Source organism: Aphelocoma coerulescens, chromosome 20 (assembly GCF_041296385.1).
Source record: "Aphelocoma coerulescens isolate FSJ_1873_10779 chromosome 20, UR_Acoe_1.0, whole genome shotgun sequence".
NCBI lineage: Eukaryota > Metazoa > Chordata > Aves > Passeriformes > Corvidae > Aphelocoma > Aphelocoma coerulescens.
Genome location: NC_091033.1, coordinates 8,858,552 through 8,876,011, shown reverse-complemented (window position 1 = coordinate 8,876,011; position 17,460 = coordinate 8,858,552). Strand labels below are relative to the sequence as shown.

The 17,460-nt window shown below is 53.8% G+C and overlaps 1 protein-coding gene across 4 annotated transcripts; it reads left to right on the top strand.

The window, feature by feature from the left end:
• The first annotated feature begins 241 nt into the window (after positions 1 to 241).
• GMEB2 (glucocorticoid modulatory element binding protein 2) lies at positions 242 to 17,460 on the top strand. Of its 4 annotated transcripts, none has more exons than XM_069034559.1 (10): positions 242 to 322; positions 2,931 to 3,094; positions 7,787 to 7,884; positions 8,602 to 8,732; positions 10,846 to 10,949; positions 12,212 to 12,369; positions 13,578 to 13,649; positions 14,186 to 14,323; positions 14,848 to 14,970; positions 15,153 to 17,460. In XM_069034559.1, exons 2-10 carry the CDS (start codon positions 2,964 to 2,966, stop codon positions 15,797 to 15,799), a joined length of 1,602 nt encoding a protein of 533 aa, XP_068890660.1. In that variant the 5' UTR covers positions 242 to 322; positions 2,931 to 2,963; the 3' UTR covers positions 15,800 to 17,460. The 4 variants fall into 4 exon arrangements, with proteins under 4 accessions (XP_068890660.1, XP_068890661.1, XP_068890659.1 ...); XM_069034560.1 differs by having other exon boundaries at positions 263 to 322; positions 2,928 to 3,094; XM_069034558.1 differs by lacking the exon at positions 242 to 322 and adding an exon at positions 1,352 to 1,408 and having other exon boundaries at positions 8,605 to 8,732.

Genomic DNA, 17,460 nt, shown 5'->3' with positions numbered 1-17,460 from the left:
CACGGGGGGGGTTCCCCCGCAGGACCCCGCTCGCGGAGACCCCCGGCGGCGCGCGCCGCGCCCCCTCCCACCCCCGCCCGGCGGCGGCGCAGGCGCAGAGCGCCCGCCCGGTCCCTATTTCACGGGGAGCGCGGGCCGCGGCGCCCGCGCCAAATAAGTCTCGGTAGCCGGTGCGGGCCGTGCGCCTGCGCGGGGCCCGAGAGCCGCGCGGCGGAGCCCCGCTCCCCCCCCGGCCCCGCAGCCGCCCTGCCCGCGGCCACCGCCGCCCGGCCCCAGCGCCCGCCGCCGCAGCCCGAGCGGGGCCCGCGGACCCCGGCCCGAGGTAAGCGCTGGGCGCGGCCTCGCCCGCCGCGGGGCCTCCGCCGCACGCGCCGCCCGGGTCCCTGCGGAGCGTCAGGACGTTACGGCGGCAGCGCCCGGCCGCCCGCCCGCCCCGCGGCCCCCCCGCCTCCTCCTCCTCTTCCTCCTCCTCCTCCTCCTCCTCCCTGCCAGCGGGAGCGCGCCCACGCGCCCCTCTCACCCCCCGCAGCCCCCTTCCCGCGCCCGCCGGGAGCGCTCGCGCCGCCCGCAGCGAGGGGCCGGGGGGACGCACGGCGAAGACGCTCGGGGCACCCCCTGCCCGCCCCCCGCCCGCCTCGGCGCCGGGGTCCCCCGTGAGACCCTCCCCGGGCAGCCTCCACGTGCAGCGCCCTCCACTCCCGTGCACCCCACTCTGCACATTCCCACCCCCGGCTCCGTGCAGCCGCAGCCCCCACGGGCACCCCCTCTCCGTGTCCCCTCCCATGCTGCCCTCCGTGTTCTTCCCCCGCTTCGTGAGGCCGCTCTCCACCCTCTTGCAGCTTCCCTGCCACTCTCTTCCGGGCAGCCCCCCACCCACGCACCCTCTGCACAGCCCCCCTGCATGTGCCCTCCCACCCCCGTGCAGCTGCAGCCCCCCTGTGCCCCCCTCTTTGTGTAGCCCCCCACCCGTGCTGCCTGTGCTGCTCTCCATCTGCTCCCTCCATGTACCCCTTGTGCATCCTCTTGTACCCCCATGACCCCCCCCACCCTGTGCACCTCTGTTTAACCCCCCTGAAGCCGCTTCCCTATGCATCCCCTCTCTCTCTGAGTAGCTCTCTGCATCCATACTGCATCCCTGCTCTGGGCACAGTCCTGCTGGCTGCCCCCAGTGCAATCTCTCTGGTCTCTGCCCTCCTGATGCTGCACCCAAAGAGATCTCTCACCTCTCCCAATTGTGGTGTGCTTTTTATTCTTTTATATTTTTTTCCTCACTTCACCCCAAATCTTTCCCACAGCCCTTGACATGCTCTCAGCACCTTGAAAGGTGCATCAGGAGGGACATGCGTGGATACCCTGAGTCCTGGTCATGCTGGGCTGCCCCTCGTCCCCCTCCACTGCCCCACTGCTGGTGTGTTTTTTAGCCACTTTTTAGATTACTTATGTTTTCAGCCCACTTTTTCTCTATTCAATGCTGGTTCCTGCCCAGAGGCATCTGAGCAACACACGTGGAGTTCAATCCCATGATGCAGGGCAGGATGTCCGGAGCATCCTGAAACTGGCTACCAGCTCAAGGGCCATTGTGACTGATGCTAATGCTGTGGGAGGGGTTTTACCCCAAAATGAAGGACAAGGGGAGAGACAGAGTGACAACAAAAATTGGAGTGCTTGAGCTGAAGGCAGCTGAGCATCCATGCTGCTGTGAAAACTGACGTGCTTCTGCTGGTGGCTTTTGTGGTGGGCTGGCACAGAGGGGCCAGTCCACCTCAGATAAACCCTGTGAGCTCTGTGAAGGTAAAGATCACCTCATGATGTCCCTGTGGGTCAGGCAGGTGATTCTGCAGGGTGTGAACTTGGTTTTAAGTCACATTGTACATGCTGGATCAGTGCCCTGTTCCAGCCGTGGCCTGGGGAAGTGGTGGGAGCCAAGTGGCATCTCTGCTGTGCTCTGTGCCACTGCTTGGAGTACTCTGTGAGGGTCTGAACTTGAACACCCTGGGCAAAGCATTCCCTTACCTGTCTCTGTGTGGACTACACCAGTGCTATAGGAGATGCTTTGTAGGCACCAATTTCTCCTTACCTGGGGCTGATCCCCAGCAATGTGGGCAGCAGGGCGAGGGAGGGGATTCTCCCTCTCTGCTCTCCGCAGGTGAGACCTCACCTGCAGTGCTGTGTCCAGCTCTGGGGCCCCCAGCATCAGAAAGATGTGGAGCTGCTGGAGCAAATCCAGAGGAGGTCATGGAGATGCTCTGAGGGCTGGAGCGCCTCTGCTCTGGAGACAGGCTGAGAGAGCTGGAGAAGCAAAAAGAAGGCTCTGAGGAGACCTTAGAGTCTCTTTAAGTTCCTAAAGGAGCTCCAAGAGAGCTGGAGAGGGAGTGCTGCCTTACATATATTGCTGATTTTTTAGAAAAGCACACTTTGAAATAGTTTCCAGATGTCACTGTTTCTGCGGGCTTGATGTGTTTTTTAATTTGATTTTTTTTTTTGTGTGTGACTTTGGAGGAGGGAAGAGTCCTTGTTTTACTGTGGAGGAGACAGTGACAAGCTCCTCCAACAGTGTGAAATCGTGAGATAGTTTGAAATACATTTGGAAATGCACCTTCAAACTGACTATCTTCATAGAGTTTGTGGTGGATGCCAGGAACATTTTTTTTTGGACCTCTTTAACACTCTGCCCTTCACCTCCTGCACCCCAGTCCCACCCATGCCTGTCATTCTCACCCAGCCTGCAGAGCATGTGTTGGGTTGAGCTTCCCCTCACCCTTCCTCCTGGGATGGAGCACTTGGGAATTTGCCCATCCTCTTCTCCTTAGAAGTGTGGAGCCCCTCCAGCCCCTTTCTCCTTGCTCCCACCACACGCATGATCCCTGCATGACCGAGTTCAGCAGGGAGACCTTTTGACACGGGGCTTCCCCTCATTTCTCCACAAGCAGCTGGTGACCGACGGCTCTCCCGCTCCTGCCACGATGGCGACGCCGGACGTCAGCGTCCACATGGAGGAGGTGGTGGTGGTCACCACGCCGGACGGTGCGGTGGATGGCGGCGGCATGGAGGAGGTGAAGACAGTGCTGGTCACCACCAACCTGTCCCAGCATGGGTAAGAGACAGGGTCGGTGGAAACCCTCCCACACATGATTGTAGGCTGGGATTTGATCCCCCACTGCTTCCTCCTGCATCACTGCTCGCTGTGGGGACCTCAGTGGTGGCCACGGAGTGTCCAGTTCCTTGCTAGGGCTTCCCATGCCCAGGGCTCTGCAGCTCTGAGCAGAACAAGCTCTTTCCCTCTTTTGAGGGGGTGAAAAAATCCCAACCCCAAATACCTTTTCCTGAGTGGACGTGGATGTTGGAGTGGACACAGATCTGGTTGGAACAGGACACCAGTAGCTAAATCAGTGTTTTTCTGCTATTTCATGATGGCTTTGCTAAGCTCTGGACTCCAAAAGACGAGTCAGTCCGCACCAGGTTGAGGGTGCTGCAGCTGTGCTCCCCTTCCCTGCAGGTTGGGGAGGTTTGGGGTTGGCTGGTTTTTGGCTGAGCTCTGCAGGAACCTCCACTGCCAGCAATAGGAGTGAGAGAGGTGTCCTTGAAACATGTTGCCCTGAATGGAGAGGCTGCTCAAAAAACCCGAGTGAACGAGTCTGATTAAGTGCAGCTGTTTTGCCCAATTGCTGCCTTTTTTTGTTGGCATTACAGATTCAGGGCTGCTGTTTGTTCAGGTCTGGTCAGTGTCAGGGTGGCTGTGGCCAAAGAGCCTGCCTGGTGCTCTTGGAGGCCCACATAGCAATGGGCTCTTTGCTTTATTTCTCTATGGTTTTTTGGGGTGGGACAGAGCCCAGAGCCATTTTTGTGCTTTGCTCTTTGAGTGGGCAGAAAATCCAAGTTCACACCTGGAGCTGCATCCAGGCAGGTTTGTTTGAAATAAGTGGGTGTTGAGTGGCTGTTTATTCTCTCAACAAGATGTTTGTCTGCTTTTCTCAAACATGTCTTTGTGTCAGTGCCCTGGGGCTTTGGGCAGGGCAGAAAGTGACAGCATTTGTTTCAGTCCAGGTGTCATTCCCCTTGTGCTACTCCAACTGAGATAAAGCCCATTAATAGATGATTTTTTGGTGAAGAATGGGCAGGGACAGGCAGAGGCAAGAGCTGTTGGTGCCGGGATGGGCAGGATCTGCCCTGCTCTTCCTCCACACCCTGGGTCTGTGAGTGTTTACAAGAATCTTTTTAATTCCCAGAAGAGCAGTGATGGTGGGGAAGAAGGGCTCTACTCCTCTTATTTTCTGTCCCATGGAGACTCCCTTGTCTCCCTCAGTGGAGAAGCAGACAGATGTGGCACTTGGGATGTGGCTGCTCTTGGATGCAGAATGGTTCCTGGTTGTAAGGTGGCTCTGAGCCTCTACAGACCCATGTGCAACGCTGTGGTGTTGTCTGGGGGAATGGATCATGGCAGAGGCTGGCTCCATCAGTTGGTTTCCTTTCACTCTTAGTTCCCTTCCTGTTTTTCTTTGGAAACCTTTTCTCATCCTCCCAGTGTCCCCTGGATGGTCAGGAGCAGGACAGCTCTACACAGCACAGAGAGGAACGCTTTCATTTAGTCGCAGCTATGAGCAGAGATGTCTTGGAAGGTATGAAGAGATTCCCTGAGGGTTTTCCATGCACCTCTCTGGAGAAGAGCCTCTGGACAGGTTCTTTGCTCCCCCATTCTTGGGGATGGTAGCGGGTTAATAGAAAGGATGTGAATTTTGGGGTCACGGAGTAAAACCTGCCCAACTCCTCCCACTGAGCAGGGCAGTGGGGCTGCTGGTAGGTGGCAGCACAAGCCACCCACGGTCTCTCTGTGGCCTTGGGCAGTTGCCTCCACCAGGCTCTGCTCTTCCTGGGGCAATAGCACAGTGGTGCTGACTCCGTTTCCTTCTGATTTCCCTCTGCAGCCCCAGTCGGTGTCAGGAGAGCAGCTGCAGGCACAGGCTGAGGTCCCTTCATGTTGGCTTGGTCACCACTCACTTGGGGAGCTTTCAACTTGCCTTGTGTGGTACTTAAACCAAACTCAGCTTGGGGGTTGGTGGTTTTTTCTAGTGCTCATCTGGGTATGGGTTTGCTATTAAAAAAACCCTCTATACAACCAATTGTTAAGAGCTTAATTAGTTCATGTGTTCTTAAGGAAAAGGCTGAGGGAAATGGGAAAATAATAATGAGCAAGAAGCTTTTCTCTTTGGTCTGTGATAGGAGGGGATCTGTGCTTGGTTCTCTGATGAGGCACTTGTATTTCTGATCAGCACAGGATTCTGGGAGAGACTTTTCTCTCTCAAGGTTCCAGGCAAGGCAGGAGCAGAAAAGAAAGGAGACGCCAGCCCACTGAGTTATCTGCACGTGCTTTCTTCTCTTCCTCCCATCTGGTTCATGGATCCTCCTGGGGAGGAAGATGAGAACCGTCCTCCCCTGCCTTAGTCATGGCAACTGGCAAAGGCAGGACCAGCTGGGGGGCTGCACTCTGGGACTTGGAAGATGTTTGTGTTTTCTCTTGCATCTGCCTCAGTCTGTTTCCCTGGAATGGATGGGAGAAACAGTGCGGAGACACTCGCCTTTTTTTGTGGTTTTCTCTCCCCCACATGTCCATGGCAGACACAGACTTCAGTTGCTTGAATTTTTCCTACAAGCTAGGAGTTGGTTTGTTTGTTTGCCTCTGGAGGTTTAAGGCGTGGGCTGGGTTATTCCTCCCCATCCAGTTGTGCCTTTCAGTCGTTTTTCGGAGCACATGCGGTGGAATTCTGCAGGAAGCTCTGAAAGGTGCCGACTTTCTGCTGGGGGGTTTCTTCTGGGTAAGTTGGTGGAGGTTCTTGATCTGGAGGCAGGTCAGGGTCAGGGCTTTGCATGCCAGAGGGCGCTGCTGCCTCTGGCACCCGGCTGAAGTGCTGCTGCTGCTGCCTTTCGCCTGGAGAAATGCAAGAACCCAGCAGCAAACTGATGAAAAACTCCTGGTTAGAATTCTTCTGTTCTTCTGTCAGACTGCTGCCAGTTGTGTAATAACCACCTGTATGCAAATTCCTTAGCTCAGAGTTTATCTTTTCAAGTCCTTCCAAGTTGCCCTCCCCATGCTCTCCCAGGGCTCTGGGCTGGTGGTGGCTGTGAGCTGCAGAGGCAGTGTTGTGTCCATCCCCTTTCTGTCACAGCAGAACTGTCTCCCCTCTTTCTGGAGCAGCATCTCCAAGCCACTCACCTGGTGAGGCTGAGCTGCCGCCCATGCCTTCCTTATCTCTGTGCTACTCCTTACAGGTACCTGCCCTGCAGCTGCTGAGGGGAGAGATGCTTTGAAGCTGCAGTTCCACCCTGGAGCTGTGTGTTAGGAGCCCAGAATGGAAAAACAAGTTGCTCTTGAATTTCCTTGTCCCTGTGGCACCACTGTGAGTGAGAAATGTGGTTGCCAGTGAGTCACTAGGACTGTCTTTTAATTCACCCATGGTACCAAACTGAGGGAGGTTGCCAGTTTATTTTCTCTCTAGAGTCTTCCTAGGGAGTTTATATGCCAAAGTATGTGAAAAGCTAATTGTATTTCTCCCCTGCCCCTGCAGGTCAAGCTTTCTGCAGCAATTAGTCAGGTTCAGTAACAACACCAAACACACATCTTAAAGGGAGGGTAGACTTAGATTGGATATTAGGAAATTGCTCCCTGTGAGGGTGGTGAGGCTCTGGCACAGGGTGTCCAGAGAAGCTGTGGCTGCCCCATCCCTGGAAGTGTTCAAGGCCAGGTTGGATGGGGCTTGGAGCAACCTGGGGTTGTGGAAGGTGTCCCTGCCCATGGGAGGGGCTTGGAATGAGATGAGCTTTAAGGGCCCTTTCAACCCAAACCATTCTGTGTTTCTATGAACACCCATTAGGAATGGTCCCTGCTGAGCGCTGGCTGTGATGTCCAGGTGGGATCCATAAGGACACCAGTGTGGGCTCCCTCTCATCGGGACCTCACCTCCAAAGCTGAGGGGGTGAGGAGCGTGCCCCACATCACAACCAGAAGTGCCTTTTCCCTCTGAATGTGCACTGAAGCTCCTTGGAGGGGCTTGGGGCTCCATATTGCCACAGTGAGAGCTGGGATGGGAGAACAGCAAGGGAGTGGGCGCTGTGTCACTGTGTGAGTCCATGTGCAAAGCACCCAGAGAAGACAGATATCTAAGTGGGGGGAATGGAAGCAGTTGGATTGCCAGCTATTAATGAGTATCATGGATATATCAAATTTTAAGAGGCTCAGAGATTGGATTGCAAGTGTCTATAGCTCCTGTTATGTTATCTCTGCTCACAGATCTGCTCTTGGGGTTTGTCCAATTCCTTTATAGTGTTTCTGTGGCTCCTTGAGGTCCTACTCCCCTGGAGCATCCTGCATACCGGGGGCTTCAGCCAGTCCATTGCCCAGACAGCAGCAGCATGTCTCACACATGTTTTTCCTGGGGAAATCTCAGGCAAAGCTGCCAACGGCTGGCAGTGACTTCTGAGCAAAGGGCTGTGCTGACAGCATCCCTCCATGCCAGCTCTCCAGCATGGGCTGGGCTGGAGGCAGATCCACAGGGCTGGGATTAAAGGGGAGGCAAGAGAGAGCTGGCCAGGCTGCTGACAGGGGCTTGCATGCCGTGGGGTTCTTCATCACCACATGAAAAAATGGAGCTGAGCCTCCCAAACCCAGAGCTGACTCTCAGCTCTTGTGGGAAAATGTGATCCAAGGGACTTCTGAGGCAATGTCTCCGCAGGGCATCGGGTGTGGGGGTGGCACGGCCACATGGCTTAAGAATGCCTCTGCCTCTCTTCCCAGCGGTGACATCAACGAAGACACTCTGGAGACTGAAAATGCAGCTGCTGCAGCTGCTGCCGCCTTCACAGCCTCCACAGACCTGAAGGAAGCGGTTCTAGGTAGGTCAGCTCTTTCCATAGCCCCTTGGTGCCAGCTCCACCCCCCCGGTGTGCCACAGCCCTGCGCTGGTGTCAGATGGGACAGTCCAAACACTGCTGTGCAGAGCTGCTGGGGCTCCGGGGGTGTTCTCTTGTGGGCCGTGGGGATGCTCTCCCAGCACCCACGGGGGCTCAGTGACCAGCAGGGAGCTGGCAGCAGCTGGCTGGGCTGCTGCTGCCCTCTCCTGGTCCGCGGTGAGTCCCTGTGTCCGGCCATCCCTGGCTCTTGCCATTCCAGCTTGCCACGGGGATGTCAGTTTTGCAGCAACTTGCAGGCTTTGGTTGCAAGTAAAAGTGGGTTTAGGAAGCAAAGATTGGTCAGCTGAGCTGGAGTTGACTTAAACCAGTTTTACTTTAAAACCAAGGGTGACTCCACCTGGATAACATCATTCTTTTTTATCAAGAATGGTTGACTTCCCATATTCCCTGTGCTCAGCTGCAGCTGGATTGGCATAAATCTGCCTGGGCTGTTTTGCCTGTGAAATTAGGGTGTTTGGATGCTTTAATAGCAAAGTGCAAGTGGTGCCCACAAACCCCAGAACACCCCACCATGCATCATCTACTTTTTTTTTTTTTTCCTGAGTTTCAAAACTGTCATTGCATGTGGCTCAGGCACGTGAATCAGGGGCTGTGGCTCATGTTTCTCTTTGATCTCTCCCTTCCTCTGATCCCTGTGAGAAGTGAAGATGGCTGAAGATGAGGACAGTTTGGAGGCAGAGATTGTGTACCCCATCACCTGCGGGGACAGCAAAGCCAACCTCATCTGGAGGAAGTTTGTGTGCCCTGGGATCAATGTGAAGTGTGTGCAGGTGAGAACAGAGGGCCCCGCAGTGGATTTGTGCTTTCCCCTTGCCCACATGGTGGGGTCACCTGGCTTGTCCTGGTTGTGATGAGCTTTCATCAGCTGCTTTGCATCAGAATCATGTCATGGTGGGAAAGGATGATGTTTTCCTGGTGCTGGGGTACCTGGTATTTGTCTTGACCAAATTGTGTAGTTCTGGCTGGAGAGATGGTGCCTCAATTTAATGTGTTATTGAAAAGTTTAAGAAATTTGGGCACTTGCAGTGTCTGCTCAGTTGGAAAGTTGATAGTTTGAGGAATTTATTGATTGGGAACCTACTGAACAGTTGCTGCTGTGTCCTGGGTAACTCATGGTTAAAATTTGAATGAATTCAGAGACACGCCACGAGTGAGTCATTGCTGGCATTTGTACATGGGCTAAACAATACCCTGATGAGGGAGGGCCTAAACGATACCCTGATGAGGGAGAGTGTTGGGCTTCTAAAGGATAGTCCTTGTCCTTCCCAGGAGAGTTGGTCTCCTCTGTCCCTGAGGCACAGGATAGATGCTGCTGCAGGTAATGCTGCTGCCTCCTAAAACCCACCCTCTCTGCACTGAAGCCCTTGTCCTTGTTCAGAGATGCAGTTTCTCATGCAGTAACAGTGAGTTATTCTATGTTGGTCAACATGGCCATGGAAAAGAGGAGGCCTGGATTTGGGAAATCCTTTGGGATGGGCTGTAAGGCAGCTCCCTAGAGAACTGCCTTGTTCACAGTTGGACTCGAGGATCTTGGAGGTTTTCTCCACCCTTAGTAATTCTATGATTCTGCAGTTTGCTGTTAGGTCAGCGTGTGGGTTCAGGCACGGCTGGGTGTGTAGGGCAATAAAAGGAAGGGAAGAGTTGGCACGGTGCGTGCCCGCTCCCTGAAGCTGGTTTTCAGGAGCAGTGGGTGTGCACTGCCAGAGAGGCCAGAGGTTCCCTGATACCGATAGTTGGGCTTGGGAACAGAAAATCAAAGACCAAATGGATTTCTTCCCTCTCTCCTATGGGGCATAACGTGCCCCTGGACCCAAATGTTACCAGTGCAGCCCAGCTTTCACAGAGTCCATTGCTAGTGGGAGTGTGAGCAGCTCCCTGCTGTTAATGATACTTTGCACAAGCTATGGGTGTTTCTGTTGGGGAAGATGAAACAGGAAAGCCTTATAAATATGATTTCCTGACAAAAGATTTTGGGAATATGAAAACTATAAGCGACATCGAAATGAAGGCCACCTTTGAGATATAAAGTCTTAGTTACTGAGCAACTGGAAAACAATGGTATAGCCGGCTGAAGGTAATCCCCTCTTGATTGGACAATACCCTCTGCTTGCAGACAGGTCCAAGGGTCAGAGCAGACCCTACTAGCTCAGCAGAAGGGGTCCAAGGAGTAGTTTTTAGAAGTTGAAATGTAACACTCTATGGTAATGTAATAACTCTTATAGGCTGTATGTAAATGCTATAGGATTTGTACCTTGTATTAGATTGGCTAGTGAGAATTAGAATATTCAGTACAGAAGATGATTTATTGTATTGTAACAAGGACCTCGCTCTCTTAATTCGTCTCTCTTATGCTCTTAGCTCTTCTCTTTTACTTACTCTCTTGCTCTCACTCTCTCTCTCTCTCTCTTACACCTTGGGCCTGCTTGGAGCTGCAGCTGGCAGCTCTAAGCAGTGCCCTTGTACCCACGCCCTTTGCAATAAACAGCATGCACCCCAAGATCTGCTTATAGAGATCTCTCGTCTCCGGCTGGGCCCGACCGAACCCCCCACCACCCTGATCAGTTTCTGCAGTTTCCCCAGCTGTCCTGCCTGAGCTGGGCAGTTCCAAACTCACACACCCCTGAACCCTTGACTTGGAGCAGCTGTTAACTAACCATCTGTGACAGCAGTGTTTGGTTTAATCTTTCTAACTTGGGCAGTGTTTCCTGGGGTGGGGGGGTGCCTGGCAGCCATCTGTTTTGGTGGTGTTCAGTGGCACGTGGAGGCTGCAGCCGCTGCCAGGCACTGGGAAACGCCGCCGGGTTCCAGCTGAACCCTGCTCACAGGGCACCCTTGGCTTGTTTATGGCTTGTGGCTCTGATGTTGCACCCCTGCCTTTTGCAGTTTCATGATCACCTAATCAGCCCCAAGGAGTTTGTCCACCTGGCAGGCAAGTCGACCTTGAAGGATTGGAAGCGGGCGATCCGGATGAACGGGATCATGCTCCGGTTAGTCCCTTCCTTTTTATCTCTGGACACTTCCTTCTGGGGGACTGTGGTGGGCTGGAACAGAGCCTTTGGAATGGATGTTTTGCTGCTGAGGGAGCACATGAACCACTAAACATTCGTCTTAATGATGGCCTGGCCCCAAATATGGTCAGTCCAATGGCTTTGTTCTGTCCTTGTGCCTAGGGAATTATTTGGGGCAAGAAATATTTCTCCGGTCTTTTCAGGACTTGAACCACACTGAGTTTCCAGCTGGTGTAAGGACATTGGAAATTTTAATGGCTCTTGGTGGTTGGGCCATGCTGTCTGTGGATTCTCAGCATGACCCACGAAATGAAATCAGTCTGGTCATCGCTAATGCTCTGGTTGCAGCACTCCTGCTTGACATCACTTCTAAATAAGTCGTTGGCAAAAAAAAAAAAAAAGCTTCTCTATTGCAAGCATTTCTCTTCTCTAGTCTTAACTACAGTAATTCAATTCTTGTATGGTCCTCCCGAACACCAGCCTGAGACTGTGATTTAATTAAAGTCTTTCTCTGCCTTTGGGCAGGATAAAAAAGAATCACCTCTTTCCCCAGGAATTGTCAGTGGTTTTGTGCTCTTTTCACAGAATGACATTGCCTTTCCTTGTGTTCTTCTGCTTCAGCACAGGCATCTCCCGTATTCCTTTTAAGCAGCTTTTGCTCCTTGTAAATTTTGCATAATAGGTTTAGGCTTTGTCAAGGCAGGGCTTTGAGAGGGGGGAAAAAAAAACTTCAGGAGGAATGTCTGAAGGCAAACCCAGCAGCCCATGGGAGCAAATCTTGGGAAGCTTAGGTGGTTGTTGGCCAACAAGGCCTGGGGATGCTTTGGAGACAACCTTCTTGGATGGGAAGATCTGTGTTCCAGTGTTGCCACCCCCTTTGAATAAGAGACCTGATTTTAGTTTATAAATAGGGTTACATCCTGTCTCCTTTTGAGCTGTCGAGTCAAAAAGGCAAGGAAGAGGCTCCCTGTGATCTCACCCTGAACTGAGATTCCAGCTGACCCTTTGGAAGCTGCAGCTTCGGAGGGGATGTGCCAGCGGGACCAGATAGGGGCTCTCTCTTGCCTCTCCTCCCTCAAGAAATGAGTTAATCAGTCCCAGTAAGGGCTTTTGTTGGCTCTGCCTGCTCTCCTGGCTTTTTGGGACTCAAAAGTTTGGGGTGAAGGCTGCCAGGAGTTGCATCTCAGAGCTCTTGGCTGTTGCTGATGTGCCTGTCCTTGTGTTTGCTCCCCATCTTTCAGGAAGATCATGGACTCAGGAGAGCTGGATTTCTACCAGCACACAAAGGTCTGTTCCAACACCTGCCGGAGCACCAAAATTGACCTGACTGGAGCCAGAGTGTCCCTGACCAGCCAGACATCGACAGAGTACATCCCTCTGACTCCCGCCTCTGCCGATGGTATGTGCAGCCATTCCTCAGCCTCAGCAGGGGCTGTGACGCATCAAAGCACACAAATGCCACGTAACCAAGCTCCCTGTGGCTGCCCTGTCTCTGAGAGTGTTCAAGGCCAGGTTGGACAGCACTTGGAGCAATCTGGTCTAGTGGAAGGTGTCCCTGCCTGTGGCAGGGGGTTGGAATGAAATGAGCTTTGAGATCGCTCCCAACCCAACCCATTCTCTGATTTTATGAATTTGACCTCTAATAGCAGAGGCAACTATTTCATTGGAAAGAGTTGTAATTTTGCAATGCTTCTATATTTAACTCCTTTTGCTCTTGAGCATTAAGAACAGCCCCCAAAGTGCCCCACACCCTGAGCTCCTGGTGCTGCCTCTGGGACAGGATAAGCCCCTTGGCTGGCTCTGCAGAGCACCCATCCACCACATCCTGGTGTTGTGCTGGGGAGGCTGTTGCTGATGCACAGCCCAGCCCACTCCAAGCTCCCCCTGTTTAACATGAGCTCACCAATGGGACACGTTTCCCATGCTGCTGGGCTGTGCTGGAATAACCAGAGCCCTGAAAGCTGCAGAGTAAAGGAGCAGAGGGACTGGATTTAATGGCTGCAACTGAGCATTCCAAAGGCTCTGCACAGCTCCGTGGGGCTCTGGCCAGATTCCCATCCATCCCGCTCCTGCACACAGCATGAATGACGCCTGTTCCCTGGCTCTATGGTAACAAAACTGCTGAGATTTGGCAGAGCTGGAGGGAAGGAGGGATCCCCCTGCATCCCTGTGCAGTGGGGGGCTGCTCTTCCCTTGGAGGCTTTAGAAACCCTCCAGACAACAGTGGCTCGGTAAAAAGGGCTGCCAGAAAAATCAGACTCTAAATCTGTTTGACTTCTGCCCTGAGCAGTGCTGGCGTGTTTGCAGGGGGGAGCGGGAGGGAAATGCTACTCTCAAGCATGTGTTCTTGTGCTGCAAAGGTTGCAGGAGTAATCCCTGGGGATTGCACTCCAATGTAGAAAAATAAGTACAGCTGGCACAGCAACCACTTGGGCGTCTCTGTTCAGCATTGAGATCTGCATTCGAACAGATGTGATCCTGTGCAATGTAAAGGAGAAGTCACAGAAATGCAGCAAGGGAGTGCTTGCCTTGGAAACAGCCTGTGAAAATACAGGGAAAAATCAGGACCTGGGAATTTTTTCTCTTCTTTTCTGCTATTGGTTGCAGTGAACGGATCCCCAGCTACAATAACCATAGAAACATGTGAGGATGCCAGCGATTGGAGCACCAGCATTGGAGGTATGGCTTGAGATCCCGCAGGGCTTGCTGGGTGGAGGAGATGTGTGGAAAGAGGGAAGCAGCAGGGTAAGGAGCAGGAAGGACCCTCTTACCAGGGCAGCTTTGCATGAACTTCCACTGGGATTATTCCTTCTCTGCTTAAGGAATAGCACTGTGTTATACCCCACTGGTGTGCAGGCTGGCTGCAGCAACCTTGGGATGAAGTTGTTTCCAAGCACTAACATATCAAAGCCAGGGCCAAATGTGGCTCTAGGGGAAAAAAAAAATCTCATAAGAGGGGTCATGAGATCATTCTCCTTGGTGCTACTGGCTGTAGCAAAATGTCCTGTTGGTGTGGGACAGGAATGGGGAGAGCACATCCTTTTCCTTTGGGTCCATGCTCTGGGTGGGCTTTGCCCCAGCCCCCTGACCTTAGGGGTCTCTCCCAGCCTGCCAGGACTGCACCCCTACAGGGGTGTCCACAGGGAACCCACAGCAGATCACCATAAAATCCTGCTGAGGATTTTGAGGTTCTCCCTTGCTTTCTCTTTCTTCAGAGGACACCTTTGCTTTCTGGCAAGGTCTGAAGGACAGTGGTCTCCTGGAAGAAGTGATCCATGAGTTCCATCAGGAGCTGGTGGAGACCATGAAGGGCTTGCAGCAGCGAGCACAGGATCCCCCGCTGCAGCTCGGGGGTAAGGACCTGGACACGGGTCATCCTGGGGAGGGAGGCTTGTGGATTTTTATTATCCTTAGAGGTATGTGGATTACATGATAGGGACAAAGCTCATCATAAAAAAATCTCATTTCTGGCTGATTGTTGGGCAGGCTGCACTTGGGGATGCTTTAGGTGACCTCAGGTCTCCAATTCCCCATGCCTGGGGCTTCCTCTCTGCTGGCTCCTCTGGTCTGGAGGAGCACTTGTCTTGGGAACTGAGGTGGAATTCAGGCCATTGGGATAACGATGCAGCAAGCAGCTACTGTTCCAGCAGATTTCTTATCACCCCTGCTAGGCAGGAGAGGACTGTTTACACGCTAGTGACCTCTTGCCCTTTCTCATGGCTTCTGCCTTCTCCTCTTCCCCAGCCTCTTGAGTTACCCTCCTGCAGATTTTGGCTGTCTCAGCTGGACATGTTTTGTTCTCGTGTGGCTTTTGCCAAGCCACAAATAGTTTGCACAGGGAATTTTGCTTCCTCAAAGATTGTGTCTTGTTTTTAAGATGCTGTTTTACTCAACAACGTAGTCCAGAACTTTGGGATGCTGGATCTGGTCAAGAAGGTCCTGGCCAGCCACAAATGCCAGATGGATCGCTCAAGGGAGCAGTACACACGGGATTTGGCAGGTATGTCCTGGACACAGCAGTGTGGCACCAGGCATCGCTGCCAGCACCTTTTCTTTTGGGCTGAGAAAGTGGGGGTTGTGTTAAAGCTGGTGTTTGTTAAACCAGCCACACCAGGCGTTGCCACAGGCCTCTGGGAAGCTTGTCCAGGATCCAGGCTGAGCCAAAACCTCTTCTCTCTCCAGCTCTGGAGCAGCAGTGTGATGAGCACCGCAAGCGAGCGAAGGAGCTGAAGCACAAATCGCAGCATCTCAACAATGTCCTGATGACCCTCACACCCGTCTCCGTTCCCACACCTCTGAAACGCCCCAGGCTGACCAGGGCCACCTCCGGACCAGCTGCCATCACCTCCCAAGTCCTGTCCCAGCCGGCGCAGCTCGCTGTCACCCCCGGCGTGCCAGTCTCCCAGATTGCCAACCTCCCTCTTGGCAAAGTGGTCTCAGCCCTCCCGCCTTCGGTGATGGGGAAGACCCCAGCCCAGCCCCCCGCCGCCAGCTCCCCGGCTTCCCCTCTGCTGGGGGGGTACACGGTGCTGGCATCTGCTGGCTCCACCTTCCCCGGCACGGTGGAGATCCACCCGGACGCTTCCAACCTGACGGTGCTGAGCACGGCTGCGGTCCAGGACGGCAGCACGGTGGTGAAGGTGGTGAGCCCCTTCCAGCTCCTGACGCTGCCAGGACTTGGCACGACCATCCAGAATGTGACACAAATAGCTCCCAGTGGGAGCACGGTCGTGACTGTCCCGTCCGGTGCCACTGAGGCCGCCGGGGACGAGCATGCTGCCGCCGCCATCGAGGTGACTGCAGTGGCTGATGAGGCGGAGCAGAAGTGAGGGGGGGACTTGCCTGGAGGGACGCTGGCCGTGCCACTCTGGGGGGAACTGCCTCTTCTCTGGCTGCGCTGTGGGACGAGGAGCGGTGTCATGAGGGGCATGGGCTAACAAGACTCAGAGCAGCTCGTGTCGGGAGCAAGGAGGTTCAGGTCAGAGGGAAGGAGGGGGGAGGAAGGATGCCCGGAGAAGGGAAAGGCAGAAATGCTCTGCCTTGTTTGGAGGAGGGAAGAAAAAAAGAGCTTATTTTTTTATAAAGCTTTCCTCCCCTGTTCTCTTGGAATAGTTTTCCTGCTCTGGGTCATCAGCTGAGCCTCGTTGGCAGGCACAGCTGGAGCAGTGTCCAGCAGATGAGTGGGCAGGAGCAGGGAGAAGGCGGTAGCAAAAAGCAGCTGCCCCGAGGAGTCTGGTGTGCAGGGAGCTGGCTGCTCCCTATCCCCAGGGGCTGCAGGGAGTGGAGAGGGATGCCAGGAGCAGGAATTCCGTGGATGTGTACAGTCACTGACACCAGGAAGGGCTCTGGCAGCGTGGGCACAGGCCCTGGGAGGTTGGGTTTTGTGTGTGACGCTGGCTTTGGGTGGCAGAAACAAGTGGGAGCTTTTGGGACAGTGTTCCTGGTGGTTGTCAGGTCTGCTGGGGAAGGAGCAGGAAGAGAGGAACCCAGAGGGGGCTGAGAAAAGCTGTGACTTCTGAGGATTTTGGGTCTTTTTCTAGCTTTCTCAAAAAAAAAAAAAATCCATTCTTGGGATTTTTTTAAGCCAACGGTGATTTTTAAGCAAAGCCCTGGTTGGGAAGCTTCTTCTGCATGGCAGAGCCGTGCTGTGGAGCGTGCAGAGCTGAACCCCACGGCCACGCTCTGGGGAGCTCACACTTCCTCACGAGGGGGGACCCTGCTGTCCCCAGTCCCCAGCATCCCGCGGGAGCCGGACACTGCCATTCCCTCCCTTCTGGGTTCAAGCAGCTGTTCTGTAACGGGGTGGTTGACCCCCCAGTTCTCCTTCAGCCACCCCACTCGCTGCAGCTCTCACCAGGTCCCATCCCAGGGCCTGTGTGTCTCACACTGTCTCCGGCTGGAAGGAGTCGGGCGCTTGGAGTGTTGGGGTTTCTCCAAATTTGATCTGGCAGCAGCAGCAACAACAGGTCACTTTATTGAGCTAATAAATATTTTTTTGAAAGCACATTGCTGATTTATTGCATTTTCTACATCCAGGTGTGACAGCTGGGCTTGTGAAGTGGGGCTAAGGCAGGACAGGAGCACACTTTATTAAATATAAATGTATGTGTTCTCTGTACTCCCTCTGGCCGTGGGCGTGCAAGGAGCCTGAAATGCGGCTCCAAAGTCTGGTTGGCTGTGGTGCAGCTGGGACAGCCTGGCTGCACCCAGTGCTGATAACCACTGGTCCCCAACCTATGTTTAGAAGAGTTCTGACACGTAATCAGGAAGAAAAACGATCTATTCCTCTGAAGCTTTAGATTTTGTTTCGTTTTGGCAGAGACTCAGCTGGGGCTGCAGTTGATGAGGAGGAGTCCTGCCTTATCAGAGGCTTTTCCCTCCCAGCTGGTGGTGGCTAAGATATCGCTGTCGTATCGCTGTACTTGGGACAGCAGTAACATGTCAGACTGAGGACATATAAAGGGCTGTGATCACTCTGAGCTGCCTTTTG